Source organism: Mus musculus, chromosome 4, assembly GCF_000001635.26.
Source record: "Mus musculus strain C57BL/6J chromosome 4, GRCm38.p6 C57BL/6J".
Lineage (NCBI taxonomy): Eukaryota > Metazoa > Chordata > Mammalia > Rodentia > Muridae > Mus > Mus musculus.
In genome coordinates this window covers 59182067-59197968 of record NC_000070.6, presented here as the reverse complement: position 1 = coordinate 59197968, position 15902 = coordinate 59182067, and the positions used below count along the sequence as shown (strand labels likewise).

At 42.7% G+C, this 15902-nt stretch overlaps 1 protein-coding gene across 2 annotated transcripts in view; it reads right to left on the bottom strand.

Annotated features, from left to right (window-relative positions):
- The window catches only part of Ugcg (UDP-glucose ceramide glucosyltransferase), a 33327-nt gene extending 24865 nt beyond the window's left edge, over positions 1-8462 (bottom strand). Inside the window, exon 1 of one of the 2 annotated variants that reach the window (XM_006537785.4) lies at positions 8228-8462. In XM_006537785.4, the coding sequence (XP_006537848.1) occupies positions 8228-8325 (98 nt within the window). In that variant the 5' untranslated portion in view covers positions 8326-8462. The remainder of the gene's footprint in view (positions 1-8227) is intronic. The other variant, NM_011673.3, reaches the window with a different exon arrangement.
- Positions 8463-15902: the final 7440 nt, after the last annotated feature.

Sequence of the window (15902 nt, the reverse complement as noted above, 5' to 3'; positions counted from 1 at the left end):
GATTTATTTATTTATTTATTTATTATATGTAAGTACACTGCAGCTGTCCTCAGACACTCCAGAAGAGGGAGTCAGATCTCGTTACGGATGGTTGTGAGCCACCATGTGGTTGCTGGGATTTGAACTCCTGACCTTCGGAAGAGCAGTCGGGTGCTCTTACCCACTGAGCCATCTCACCAGCCCTGGCCCTAGCTTCTTAACAATATTCTTTTTCTAGTGAAGTATCTCCCCTTTTAACAAATATATCCATTCAATATTCATAAATCAGCTTTTATTACAACTTCAAGAATACACTGAGCACGGAGTGAATGGTCCTATTATACAGTTAGGCAGTGGCTTTGGTTTCACTCTTTATTGAGCAAACTTAAGTGGGCAATTTGGGAGCTATTAAATGCAGTAAATTTTCTAAAAAAAAAAAAAAAAAAAAAGGTATACTTTTTCAAGAGAAATTATTTCCAGACTAAAGCTTCCAACTGGGAGCTAGTGTCACCTTCAAACAATAACAAAGGCATTCAGGTTATTGAGGCAAGGCCACTGTCAAGGCCAGGAAGGGAGGTATTTATAAGCGCCGTGGGCAAGGCTGGCCCTGCTAGCTGCAGGGCAGTGAAGCTGGAGTAGAGTCCAAACGCCATGGGCAGAAAGAAGGAACAGCCTTTGGAGTCCCACCTTCTCCACTGAACTAGAGTGGGTCTCTTCAGAGCAGCAGGGGAAGGGGTGGCAGGAGGAGACTTCTGCAGGAAGCTCCATGTGCTTCGACCTGATCCCCAACTCCCCCCGACTGAGGGGGGCTTCTGAATGTCGGCCTCACCCTGACATCCAAGTCTCTGGCAAGCACAGTTGAGGCTTTCCTGGTTGTAACCCATCCTCTGTGCCTTCCCATCTTTCAGACTTACTCACCAACAGCTCTGACTTGATGTCCCCCCACCCCCACCCCTTGCAATTTTGTTTGGGCTAAGCTGTGGCAGGATAGAAGCCCAGAAGAGAGGGAGCAGCCCTGGGGGGTGGGGTGGGGGGATGGCAGACTAATCTTAAACAAGGCGAGACACCTCCTTTGCTTCCCAGAGTATATAGCCTTCCAGGGCAAAGGTCACCTGGCTTCATAGCTCCAGACTATGCTCCTTCTGTTTTGTTTTGTTTTTTGTTTTATAAGTTGTGCTGTGTGATTCCAATAAACCAAGTGCTCCAAGGCCAGAATTTCTCCCCCGTGTTCCACACTGTGCTTGTTAATATTTCACATCAAACTGGGCTGACTGTGGGATCAGCTTGCCCATGACAGTTATCCCCAACGATTAGTGGCCGCCATCACTGCCACACATAATTGGACTCTGGAAGGCTGTTGCTGTGTTTATGATCAGTGTGGGTCGGGTCGTGACTCATGTTATTGCCACGGAGCTCTTAGCATTTCGAGATGGGCATCTGAATGTGCTTCACAGCCGCTCAAGCCTATCTTAGTGCAACTGTAACTTTGCTGACACCAGGTTCCGGTGAGAAAGAGAGATAACAGGGAGCTAGCTAACCGTATAGGAAAGCACAAAGTGTCCCAATGGACAATGGACTCGAATATCACAGAATGTAAAAGAGTCAGCCAGCAGGAGATCTCAATACCAGCCTCACAAACAAACAAACAAAACTAACCCTCTGGTGAAGCTACAATTAACTTGGTCCACAGGAAACTGACAGTGATGCTTTACTGATGGCTACCAACAAAGGGAGCTCATAAGAAGGACCTACCAGATAATGCTAAAAAATACACAACATACCATGAAGGCAAAAGCCACCAGAAGTAATGAACCATTCCCTATTTGTACACAATTCCCATTCAAAGCAGACCCTAGCCTTTAAATTATTCAGTATCTGAAAACACTGTGGATGGAGAGAGAAGAGGGACCCTCTGTGGCATTTATATTTGTAAGCCAACCCTGGCTAGCCCTGGGCTCTGCATTCACCAAAGGGCAGAACTGAATGTAAAATTATTTTTTAGCAAGACAACTGATTCCTTAGGAAATCTTTAACAGACTGATGTAAACAGACTGACTGATGTAATCAGTTCCTATTTCACCTACAACTGGTTTAGACAAAGTGAGAACAAGATTTCACTTGGTTCAACTTTATTTAAAAAAAAAAACTATGTCCAATAAATACATCCCAAATTTTGACCATTTGCCTTAAACCGCAGTTACCACCAGAGAGATGGAAATAACGGCTATGTATCCATTATATAATATATATGACATATATATAACTTTACGTATTACATGAAACCAATGTATGTTTGTGTGTATGTGTGTACAGCTATTAGAGAAACTCAAAAGATCACACATTCATTAAACAAGTAGTGATTTAATGCTTAGTAGATCCTGAAAACACAGTGGTAAATGAGTCAATATCTGTATCCTCAAAAACTTACAATGTACACAGGAAAGAGAAAAATCACTCTGCTTCAATGAGTAATGTCTCCCAAGCCCCAGGAAGACATGAGAAGTGACACTCCAAAGCACTCACAAAACGCAAGTCTTGAATTAGTAAAAAGAAAAAAAAAATGTTTTAAAGAGAGAGAGAGAAAAGGGGCAAGGAAGGGGAAAGGGAAGGAAGGCGCGATAACCCTGGAGACAAAATAGTGCACCTTGCGAGGACCGCAGTAACCAATGCCATTGAAGAAAAGGGGCAGGGTCCTGGCTCCACTCCCAGTGACCTGTGTCAAGAGGCTGAGTTTAACCTGAAGGCATTGGGAGTCACGTAAGATTTGAAGCACATGACCCAGGATTTCCAAATGATAACTAGCTTACAATATGAAAAGTGAAGCAGAAAGGGAGATATGAAGATGAATGGAACCAACTGTGTGGGGAGCAGAGGACAACCATTAAGACAGCCACTACTGAACAGTAAAGCTGGGTTATCATTTGTATTTTTCACTCTCTCTAGGATCATCACTTTGGTCCCAGCACTAGGGAAGCAGAGGCAGGCAGGTCTCCGGAGTTCAAGGTCAGCGTGCACTACAGAGCATGCTTTCCAGGACAGCCAGGGACACGGACACACACGGACACGCACACACACACCAGAAAATTAAAAAAGACTGTAACACCAGTCCCTCTGGCCTTTACGAGCACCAGTGATACACGTGCTAAGTAAACATACATGCAGGCAAAATACCCATAAAAGTAAACATACCCATAAAGGTAAATAAATTTTTTAAAAGCACTATTCCCATGCTGGCCTGTCACTTCCAATCAGCTAACCAAAAATGAGTGTCTAATGCTCATCAGTAGAGCACCCACAGAGAGGGGAAAGACAAGCAGTACACGGAGAAGGAAGAAGAGAGAACAAGAATGCATGGGGAGAGATCAACCATCCCAAAGGATGGCTTCCACATGCCTCCAGGGGAAGAAGACAACTGCTTTCAGACCTTTGTATGTCTTCATTTCAGTTCCCAACTAGGAAACCAAACTCACTCTGACAAAAGGAAAAACAAAGTAACCCATAAAGACCACTTAGCTCACACTGACTGCTTGAGACTATAATCACCTGCTATTTTTGGAAAATCAAAAATCGGGGAAATAAGACCCTTCCCATAAATATCTGCCATCTAAAATAATACTGTGAAATGCCTGTGTCTCCATTTGGTATTAAAGTTAGAGAGGAACAAAGTGGGTGGTAGAGATAGATATCCATCAGTAGAGACCAATTCAAAACATGGGAAACACCTGTTTCCATTTTATAGACAACCACCCTTTATTGGGGGGAGGGGTGCTTATGGGAATTGTGAAATCAGAACAAATAACTTTATTGAGTAAGAGACAGTCAATGTATTAATCAAAGGTTAGCTCCACTGTTGAAAACATGGGCCAAGACTTTTCTCTAACTAGAAGAAGATACACTAGAACGGATTCAGCAGGTGCCATTGATACATTTTTATTGCGTATTGATGCTGCTCATGCTTCTCTAACAGTTGGGAGCTGGCCCTCCTGCTGACCTGACACCCAATACAAAGCTAGGTGTTTAGAAGCCTGGCAACTGCTCGTCAGCCAGCGGCAAGCACGAGTTTTCAGGGAGAGGGCACCAACATCTGCTTACATCTTTGTCTTAAAAGGACAGCCGAGATGCAGACAGAACATATACTCAGAAAATACATCCTTTTAATAAAATAAAGATGATTCTGCACAGCATTTTAAACAAAATACTATTTCCATAGTTTTTTAACTTTGTTAAATGCTGAGACTCAACTGCAATTTTACATGTCCAGTTAGGAGAGGGCAAGCAAAACAGCAACAACAACAACAACCTTGTTCTCCACCTGAAAACAATTCCCATCAAACTAGGAAACGATTTTTTTTTTAATGAAACCATACATAAAAAAAAAGTGACAATGAGACCAGACTGCAAAGAAAGAAAGAAACGAGAGAGAGAGAGAGAGAGAGAGAAACTAACTAGCTTATCAAACAAATATCAGAAACTTCAGGAAGAGTACGGCTGAATCTATATACAAATTTGACTGCTAGTTATTTGCCTTAAAGTTTTTGTTTTTGTGACACAGGGTCTTATAATATTCCTTAGGCTAGCCTTCACTGCAATCCTCCTGTCTCAGCCTTAAGTGCTAAGATTACAGATATGCACCAAGTATTATATATGTTAATTATATATGTTAGTCTGTTTCCTTCTACTGTTGTGAATTTTCCTTTTTAATTTTCACATCCTACACTGTGACTTTCCTCCTCAGTATTTTCTTTGTTATACAATGAGATCTAGACACTTTGGGTGTTTGATTTGCACATCTCTTTCCAGGAAATTTTTTTCTTTCGTTTGATTTTGGTGTTTTGAGACAGGATCTCTCCATTATGCAACTCTGGCTGTCCTAGAAGAACCCACTATGAAGACCACGCTGGCCTTGAGACCCACTATGAAGACCGCGCTGGCCGTGAATTCAGAAATCTACCTGCCTGTGTGCCAGCACTCTCAACCCAGAATATGCTCTTATGTGTATAAAAAGGGTAACATTGAGGCAGGAGATATGGCTCAGTAGGTAAAGGTGCTTGTCACCAGGCCTGATAACCTGAGTTCAATCCCCAGCCCCGAGCCCCCTCATGGTATAAGGGAAAAAATTGAACTAACTCTTGCAGGTTGTTTGTGAAGTTGTAACACACACACACACACACACACACACACACACACACACACACACAATGTTTTAACATTTAAAGGTAACACCCTGGAGTATTAAAAAAAATAATAATTATTACAAAGCTTTTTTTACAGCACTTCAACAAAGCTAATATTTGTACTATGCTCCAAAATGTAAAATTATAACTAGGCATGGTTGGCACACGATTTTAATTCTAGAACCCTGGCAAAGACAGATGGATCTCCGTGAGTTCAAGGTCAGCCTGGTTTACATTATGAGTTCCAGGATAAGCTGAGCTACCTAGTAAGACCCTATCTCAGAAAAGGATTATTAACTAGGGCTCTAGATCTCGTTATATAACAAAGAAAAATGCTGAGAGCCGGTTGGTGGTGGCGCACGCCTTTAATCCCAGCACTCGGGAGGCAGAGACAGGTGGATCTCTGAGTTTGAGGCCAGCCTGGTCTACAGAGCGAGTTCCAGGACAGCCAGGACAGCCAGGACTACACAGAGAAACCCTGTCTCGAAAAACCAAAAACCAAAAACCAAAAACAATAAAAAAATAAAATTAAGAAAAATGCTGAGAAAAATCACAGTGTAGTATGTGAAAATTAAAAGGGAAAATTCACAACAGTAGAAGAAAACAGACTAACAAACATATAATTAATATATACAATACTTGGAAATGCAGACGATAAAAGGGAACATAAAGCAGAACACTTGTCTAGCTTCAAGGTGAGAGACAATAAAATAGACAGGAGAAGCAACAGCATGTGACAGATTAACATAGGAGTTACCTCCACAAAAGCACAGGAGCTTGGTAATAGACTGCAGTATAAGCAAAAGACTATAGCCACATAATTTATGACTAAATGAAATTATCATATACATATCTGAAAAGCAACTTAGTGGAACCAATAACTACATGGATGAAAATCAAAACAGAAGAAATAGTGAAGAATAAGGAACACAGAACAGGGAAATACCCATCACCTGACGGCCAGGACTAGGAATAGCTATCACATTTTATAAGGCAACATTGTAACAAAGATTAAAAGATGTATCATTTCTGGTCCAATACTTTTTCCCCCTAAGAAATGTGATTTAAAGAGATGCATGTATAAGAATTCATCACAGAGCAGGGGCATGGTGACGCACGCCTTTAATCCCAGCACTCCAGAGGCAGAGGCAGGCGGATTTCTGAGTTCGAGGCCAGCCTGGTCTACAAAGTGAGTTCCAGGACAGCCAGGGCTATACAGAGAAAACCTGTCTCGAGGGAAAAAAAAAAAAAGAATTCATCACAGGAACTAGCAATATATCTTAGGGATGAAGCACTTGCCCAAAATACAGAAGGCCCTGGGTTTGGTTCCCAGCACAGGAAAAAGCTAAGAAATACAAATATAACTGTTTCTTTTTAAGTGTTGCTTAAATCAACTGAATTGCCTACCAAAAACAATAAATGAATATTAAAAGCTCAGAAGCCAAAATGCCATGCATCTTCCTACACTAATGGAGAGAGCTCACACATTTGTTGATAGGAGAAAAACAATAGTCAGGTTGCTTTGCAGGCAGCTCCCGACAAGCAACAGCCTTGGGGTGTTTGGTTCTTCATGCTTAACTTCTAGCACCTAGAACAGTGCCCTGTACTGCTTATCAAACACCATTTAGTCAGTAGGGGAGATTTTAAAGCAGGCCATGGAACAACAGTCATGACATGGTACAATCTCCTCTCTCCTCTTCTGCCTGATATATATATACCTAATTGGGAAGGTAGGCAAAAATGGTTAACAAGGTAACGTTTTAGTATGTTATAACTATCTTCTTTATTCCTTTCTGTACTGTCTAAATTCCTGATAAAATAACTATTGCTTTTTAAAGAGCCCATGTAGTTAAAATGAATACTGCTTACATTTCTAAATTCCAAACGGGGTATGTTTTCTTTCACTTTCAAAAAAAACCCCACAAAACCCTGTCTGCTTATCTTATACAGGTGTTGTCTTTCTCGGCGTCAGGAAATGGCACACCAATCGGAGAAAAGCACATGTTTTCTATAGTGGAAAAAAAAAGTAACTGCCTAACGTCCTTCCCTGTTTTTCATTAACATACAGCCTATTCTAGCCTATCCCTATCTGGTAGTTTAAAATAAATAAATAAATAAATAAAAATAAATTTCCTCCCTCCTCTTTCAGGCTAAAATGCCAAGTGAGTTCATCTCTACACATTTAAACAGGCTTCATTTTAAAGACATTTCATTGATGGATCAAAACTCAGCCACCTATGTCATGTCTCTCTCCGCCCCTTCACTCTGTTCTGTTTTAGTCATGAGCTTTATAGGGAATAACCTTATTTAGATTTTTATCATGTTTCATCCTTCTAGAATGTAAGCTTCATGAGGGCAGGAGTTTTGTCCTGCTTTCTCACCTATGTCCCCAGCCCAACTCCAGGTGGTATCTAGTAGGCCTTAGGAGGTACCTGCCAAATGAAGAGATGTGTGTGGAAAACAGATTAAGGATGTAACTCCAAACAAGCCAATACATAAAGACTTGGAAAAAAGATAAATAAAGACATGATACTGAAATGCCACGCTGACAGGACTCGATGCTTTATAACACTGGCTCGGAGACGGACCTTCTTCAAGGCGGGCAGGTGCTACACACCTAGCTAAACACATAGCTCTTCTAGGAAGGAGGTAATCCACTGGGAAGCCTGGGGTGGTGGTGATCAGCTCCCGGAAGAGTGTAAAGGACCATCTCCATAATAGAGACGTGGCCGGCGCGGAGGGAGCGGAAAACCTCACAATACACCATACATCCTCGCCCAGATGGGAAGAAAAATCACACGAATCTCCTACACAATCAAACCAAGTAGACAACCCTCCACCAGACAGAGAAGCAGGCTCCTCTCCTAGAGCTCGGTAGTCGCCTGCAACCCAGGAGTCGGGTCGCGACTCCAGCGCGATTCCCTTTCCAGGACCCCGCGTCGCACCGCCCCAAGGAGACCGATTTAGGGGGCCGTTTGGGGATCAGCTTTCTCTATCCCCGCAAAACGCTACCCTCCACCGCACACACGCCTGCCAGTCCAGCTCGTCCCCGAGGCCCCGACCCTCCAACTCACGTGTAGATGATGGACATGAAATGCATCAGCCACAGCACCACGAAGAGCACGAAGCCGAACAAGGCCATTCCCTCCTGGGCCAGGTCCAGCAGCGCCATCCCCCGGCCCGCTGGCCCGGCCCGGCCCGCTCCGGCCGCCGCGGACAGCGCTGCCGCGGGAGGAGGACGCGGGGGCCGCCGGGTGCGGGGCGCGGGCCGCGAGTGGAAGGTGGGAGAGGAAGGGCCGGCGGGGCGGCGGGCGTGAGGACGGAAGGGGCGGGCAGGGCCTGCGCGCCCCCGGCCACTCGGCGCGCGCTCGGCACCGCGCACCCCTTAGCGTGCGCGCGCTGGTGTGCTGCGAGCGCAGGCTGACCGCGCTGCGCGCTCTAGGCGGCCGTTGCCGCGCGCTCGGGCTCCCGTGGTCCAGACCCTTGGGCTGCCGCTGCCGCCGCCGCCGCCGCCGCCGCCGCCGCCGCCGTCGCCGTCGTCCCTTTCGCTCGCCGCGGCTCTGCGTTCTGGTCCGTGCTCTCTGCCGGCGTCCGAATCCCGGCACGATGCGGTCCGCCCTGCCCCGCCCTCTGGAGCCCGGTGCCCGTGCCCCCGCCCCCGGGGCGGCGCCCTCGCGCCTCGGTGCCGGCCCGCGCGCCCACGGGTGGAGCTGCCCCCGCGTGCTCGCCGCCCGGCAGCTACCAACCGCTGCCGCCGCCCGCGCCCGCGGTCCCCCCCCCCCCTGCACTGTCTCTAAGCAGCACGCGCCGCCTCTACACTTTATCTTGGCCAAATCCGGAGGAGCCAAGAGACTGTGTTATTTAAGGAATCCCCAAACTCAGAATTGGAAGAATCGCTTGATGCTGAATTCGCGCAAGATTGTGCGTTCTCTAGGGCAGCTGAGTGTAATTTGGCTAAGATGTAGCCAAGAGAGTTATGGAAATGTAGCTAGTTCGAGCAGTGCTAGGCTGTTAAGTGTTGCCAGTACACCGCTGACAAACCATCTCATTCATAAATCTTGTATTATTTGCTGGGATGATAGATTTTAGTCATACTGGGTTAAATTACGTTACTCCATTTTTAAAAAGCTGTTAAATGTTGCTATTACTAAAACGTTTAATTATGCATGTGCACGATACTGAAAATGGGGAAATGAAGGCTAGGCTGTGTGAGAAGCCTGTATGTAGCCCAGTTACTTCTGGGACTGAAGCAGGAGAATTACCTGAACTTGAACACACAGGTTCCAGGCCAGGCTGGGCAAATTCAATGAATCCCTGTGGTGGAAAAACAAGAGTATTCTAACTTTAAGTCGCAACTGGGAGAAGCTAGTAGTAAATGTTTCCATTTGTTTCTTCAGCCTGGATACATCTATATTGTTTACAATTGTTCTGTGTTTAAACTGTTTATTATTCAAGTTACTTTTAAAAAATAATCCAAAAATGACGGGCAGTGGTGACATACACCTTTAATCCCAGCACTTGGGAAGCAGAGACAGGCAGATTTCTGAGTTCGAGGCCAGCCTGGTCTACAGAGTTCCAGGACAGCCAGGGCTACACAGAGAAACTCTGTCTCGAAAAAAGAAAAAGGAAAAAAAAAAAATCCTTAAGGTTTGCAGTGTCCTTTGTTCTACTGGTGAAAAATCAGTGGGAAAGAACCATGCTTCGAAATTAATTTCCAGTTGTTGAGAGTTACTGGTTAATAGAGTTACAGCAGGATGGAATCCATACATAGAAATAATAGCACAGGGTTTTAAATGCCACGATTGTGATTAATCAATTCTAAGGCCCACTTTTAAAGCATTCTTAACACATTTTCAATAATCCATTATTTTCAAGAATCCAAAATGGAAATGCATCTCACACTCAGTGACATCTTACAAATAAAAATAATAGGCCAGGTTTCTTTTTCTTAAAATGTGTTTGCTAGTCATATACAAAACAATGCTGTGTGTTCTCAATACTTCCTTGAACTTGGTCAAGGATATGAATTTCTCAATTTGAGCATTTTGTAGCATTTTTCATTTTTTCCAAATCTTTCCTAGACCTTTACAGCAAAGGATTCCATGCAGTATGGTGGGTAACACAGAAAGGACAAAGAAAGTTGGTGTAACTGGGTATAAGTGAATAATGATCAACTTTGTTGCACTTCATCTGGTTAAATTTAGTCTGCTCAAACCTGGCTTTCCAACCAGAGCTCTAGGGGCTGGAAAGATGGCTGGCTCAGCTATTAGAGCACTTGTTAATCTTTCAAAAAGACCCTGGTAGGACGGACATGCAGTATCCATGGAGAACAGAAGAGGGCGTCTGATTCCCCCATCTGATTTCCCCAGAACTAGAGTTACAGATGGTTGTGAGTACCAAGTAGATCTTGCTTTGCACAGGTTTGGAAGATCAGCCAGTGCCCTTAACCGTTGAGCCATCCCTCCAGCACAAGGAAAATATCATCTTTAAAGAAATTTCTCATTCACCAATCTAAAAAGTCAACATACTTTATAATGTCAACATTGATACTCTGAGAATGGCAAAGTAAAAAACAAAAGATTCCAGCGATTGCCAATTGTTGTGTATGATCCACGTGGTCGATGACATACACTTGTCATGGATGGGAAAGTACACCAAGAGTGAATGTTAGTACTAAGTGTGACTTTGGGTGGTAACGATGTGCTGCTTCATTGATTGTAACAAATGTGTCACACGAGTGTGTGATTTTGACAGTAGAGAAGTCCTGGAGAGGGATATAGTGGGATGTGTGGGAAAGCAGGATTTTCTGCTCAGTTTGGCTGTGAACTTAAAACTACTCTAAAAGACATTTTAAAATAGTGAATGCTCCACACACATATGCTATGTAGTATACTATATAAACATATGTATTAAATATATTCAAATAGGTAACTCACATCATGTCTCATGACTTAGGTATTATGAATTATGTAAATATATGTAACAGGAAATGCTGTGAAAGTCTGAACTAAGATCAATGAGATCCACTAACTCTACCTTGTAAGCACTAAAATATTTTGTTCAGTGCATAAATGAACTATTCTACATTGACAAAAGCCACAAATAAGTTTGCTCAGAATTCTTCTTTGTTCTTAAGTTTTTAAAAAGTATTTTTTAAAAAGAGAAAAAGACATCAATCATCTCCCTCGTCCCTCCCACAAAATTAATTCAGAGAAGTGAGTAAAGATATACAAGCCCTAGAGGTATAGCTCAGGGTCAGATCACCTGCTTGGCAGTCTCAAGGCCTTTAGTCTAATCCCAGCATGGACTCAAAGGACTGATGTGTGACTTTGCCTGGTCAAACAGGGACGACCATCAGAAAACCCACCTGTGGATAAACAGCACTCATTGCATTCCAGCGCTCACTGACTACATCTCCTATCTTTGTCAGCATTGTTTTTTTTTTTCTTTTAATATTTCAATAAACATCCTTAAAATCACAGTTCAGAGCTGGGACTGTGGTGCACGCTTGTAACCCTTGTATTTGAGAGTCAGAGGCAGGAAGATGGTGAGAGGCTGACCTGGGTTACACTCAGTCAAACCTGGTCTTCAAAAACCAACCCTAAAGAATGGTAGCAGTAATTGGTTCCTTACTGTTACTGTTTTAAGACGTCTGTTGTGAATTTTCATCCTTAGAAAAGCTTTCCAAACTTACGTGCGGAAAAATTACTTCCTAGACACTGAGTACATTTGAAGTTTCATTTGAAGTTTCAAAAACGTATGTTGTTCAAATGAAGTTTTCAAAAACAGAAAAAAAATACTGATTCTACTTGACAAGAGAAATTATATATATATATTCTAATTGGAATTAGAAAAGTGGTGTATGTTGGTGCAGCTGGGGTGATTAGCATACCTTTGTTTGGTCCTTTGATAAACCGCTGGTTGTTTAGTGGGTGTGGTCTAGGGGAGTGCCCACAGGTCACTGGAGTTCAAATCCTGTTCAGCTCCTCTGCTCTTATCTGAACACCAAGCTAAAAACTGCTTTATTTTACTTACTTTTAAAGTTTTCATATTTGATCTTACAATGTATTTTGCTAACCCACAGTTTGCTAGGTCAGAACTTTAATATGTGTTCTTTACTGCTTAGTTACGTCTCCTATTTCCTACACATGTATTGGTATTTTCCTAAGTTAGTTTGAGCAGAAAACACTTTTCAAAAATTGTGTGTGTGTGTGTGTGTGTGTGTGTGTGTGTGTGTGTGTGTGGTGTGTGGTATGTGGTGTGTGTGTATGTGTGTGTGTATGTGTGTGTGTGGTGTGTGTGTGGTGTGTGTGTGTGTGTGTGTGTGGTGTGTGTGTGTGTGTGTGTGTGTGTGTACAAGAGTGTGCTTGTTTGTGTCAGTGTTTGTGGAGGGGCTGGATGTTAACATCTGGTGTTTTCTTCAGTCACCCTTGTTTGGTTTTGGACCCCAGGACAAGGGACTAAGGTATATATTTTACAGGTCAAAGCAAACCTGGCTTTCAGGTTCTCCCAGCATCCCCTAGTCCCTACTTGGCACACCCTGCCCCCAATCCTATACTTTCCAGCCTGCCAGCTGGGCTGCCCTTCCCCCAGAGGCTCTTCCCTATATAATCCAGACATTTTGGTTTCCTCTCCCTCCTCTCTCTTCTTCTCCTACTCTTCTTTCTCTGTTTGGGTGCTCTCTCCCTAATTCCCATGGTGACTTCCCTGGCCTCCTTCCTTGGGGCCAGTAACTTGCCGGAGAGCAGCTTCCCAATAAACCTGCATTTAATATAATCTAATGTGCCTTGAATATATTCATTCACCAGCAGAGAAACAGTTTATCATCTTTTCCATCTTATTGATTGATTGATTGAGAGACAAGGTCTCTCACTGAACCTGAAGATTACAGTGTTAGATAGACGGCGGGTGGTCCTCCCGTGTTCAAACCCCTGGTCATCCTCACCCGGCACTGGGCTTATAGACCCTAACTGCTGCTGCCAGAGTTTCACCTAAGTTTTAAGGATCTGAATTCAAGTCCTCAGGGCCCTTCACCCGCTCAGCCATCTCCCCAGCTCCTGGTCTTGACCCACTGGCCATCGTGCTTCAACTTTTGGAGTTACCAGGATTACAGCCATAAGCTACTATACCTGGTGCAAGAAAGCACTCTTGAGAGACAGCAGCACACTCTTGATCCTTCTACCCGTTGCTTGCTCTCTAAAGTGAGTATATTGAAATGAATTAATTGAATCAATTATTGTTTGGCAAACAATATTATATACGTATTAGTTTTAACATTTTAAATGCAGTGAAATATATTGACAGAGACACTAAGATGCATTGGCAATTCAAACATTGTGGTCTTTCTTTTTAGCATTTCATTCATTTCAATTACTAGATTCATTTAATTAATTCATTCAATTAATTCATTTCATAAAGTTACTTCATTTAATCTTTTTGGCCTCTTATCAAATATTCCATGACTGCTATAACAATATTTTATATTTAATATTTATAATTAATATTTAAAAAATAGCACCTGGTATATAAGTTCTACTTCCTATTTTATTACTTCAAAGAATTGCTAATAAAAAAAAGAATTCAAAAAAATTAATTAAAAAAACTAAAAAAAAAGAATTACTAAAATGTAATTAAAATATGATTTTTTTTTTTAAAGCCAAGGTCTCATTGTGTGCTCCTGGCTGATCTTAAAAGCCCTATGTATACAGCCTAGCTGGCCTGAAAAGCAGAGAAATCTGCCTGCTTTTGCCTCTCATGCACTCAGATTAAAGGCCTATGCCACCACAATCAGCCACATTTAACTCTCATTAAAGAGCAAAGGCTGTTGAGATAAACTCAATTTGGGTTTAAGCACTCTACCAATTAAGTAAAAGTACCTTGAAAACCAGACTGGGTTTAATTTTTAGTTCTTCTACTTGTTTGCCACATGACATGAAAAAGTCAGTTACTTCAGTGCTCTTATCTATAAAATAAGCTGGAGTGTTGTATTATCACACACACACAAACATACATGCATACATACATACATACATACATATATACATGCATACACTTCCTAATACATAGCAACAACCTGAGAGCCTGCTTGTTTGCTGGTTTTGATACAAGGTTTCTCTGTGTAACCTTGGTTGTCCTGGAACTTACTGTCTTAGGCTGGCCTTGAACTCAGAGATCTGCCTGCCTCTGCTTCCTAATACTGGGGTTAAAACATGCATTGCCTGGCTGAGAGCTCCTGCAAGTGTGAATGAATGAATGAACCAAAATTTTAGCAGAACCATCATGTCTGGCATGAATTCTGGAGTGATGGCTGCTCCCATGCTTTGAAGTAGTCTTGGTCAGTGATTGTTGTTTTGGTTGGGGGGGTTGTTTGTTTATTTGTTTGTTTGTTGGTATTTTTTTGAAACAGGATTTCTCTGTGTAGCCTTAGCTGTCCTGGAACTCACTCTGCAGAGCAGGCTGGCCTAACTCAGAAATCCACCTGCCTCTGCCTCCGAAATGCTGGGATTAAAGGTGTGTGCCACCACTGCCGGGGTTTGTCAGGGATTGTTAAGGGGATTTTGTTTTTCTAAAGGATTCTCAGGGCATAAATGCTTAGATGATGGGTCTGTCAAAACAACCCCTATATCGGATAAGAAGTCTGATATAGAAATTGACTTGCTAAAAGTGCATTTTGTTTAGCAATAAAAAGAGTTTCTAGGAAGCTGTCAGTGTTCAGTGCTGGAGAGGCTGAACCCTCTGCTGTTTGAGAAGCCCAGACTCATCCTGCAGTCTCTCTTTCTTCAATCCGTCTTTCAGCATAGGCATAATATTGAATGAAAGAAGCCATCTATAAAGAGTAAATACTGGACTGGAGAGATGGCTCCGCGGTTAAGAGCACTGACTGCTCTTCCAAAGGTCCTGAGTTCAAATCCCAGCAACCACATGGTGGCTCACAACCATCCATAACAAAAATGCCCTCTTCTGGAGTGTCTGATGACAGCTACAGTGTATACACTGTAAATAAATAAATAAATAAATAAATAAATAAATAAATCTTAAAAAAAAAAGAATTGAGAAACCATCAGCTACAAGCCAAGTTCAAAGTCAACTAGTGTGACAAGACACCCAGACTCTAAAAATAAATAAAATATTTTTTTAAAAAAAAAAGAGTAAATACTATCTGTACTAGTTAGGAAAACTTAACATCCAGGGTATGGAGATTAAAAACAGCAATTCCACTTTATTATAAGTTAAAAACAAGGGCTGGAGAGATGGCTCAGCGGTTAAGAGCACTGACTGCTCTTCCAGAGGTCCTGAGTTCAATTCCCAGCAACCAACCACATACATGGTGGCTGAAAACCATCTGTAATGGGATCTGGTGTCCTCTTCAGGTGTGTCTGAGGACAACTACAGTGTACTCATATACATAAAAAAAAAAAGAATAGCAATTAGCAGGTTTGCACTGGATTTGTAGTGACAACAGAGCTCTATTAATGAGGCAAAGAGGAGGTAAATAATTTACATGAGGCTGCATTGCTAATAAATAGGCCAGACTGCTTGTAATTTGAATGTGTGAAGGGTGAGGAAAAGAAGTGTCTTATTTCAATGACTTGGCTGCTCTGCCACTGGGATCCCTTGGAGTTCACTTTGGCTCCTCCGTCCTCCTTGCTGCTGTTCCAGACCAGGTTCTGAGATCTTAATGTGTGCATGCATGGGCCAGGCATCTTGGCAAAATGCAAATTGCAATTCAGTGAACCTGGAGTGGAGCCC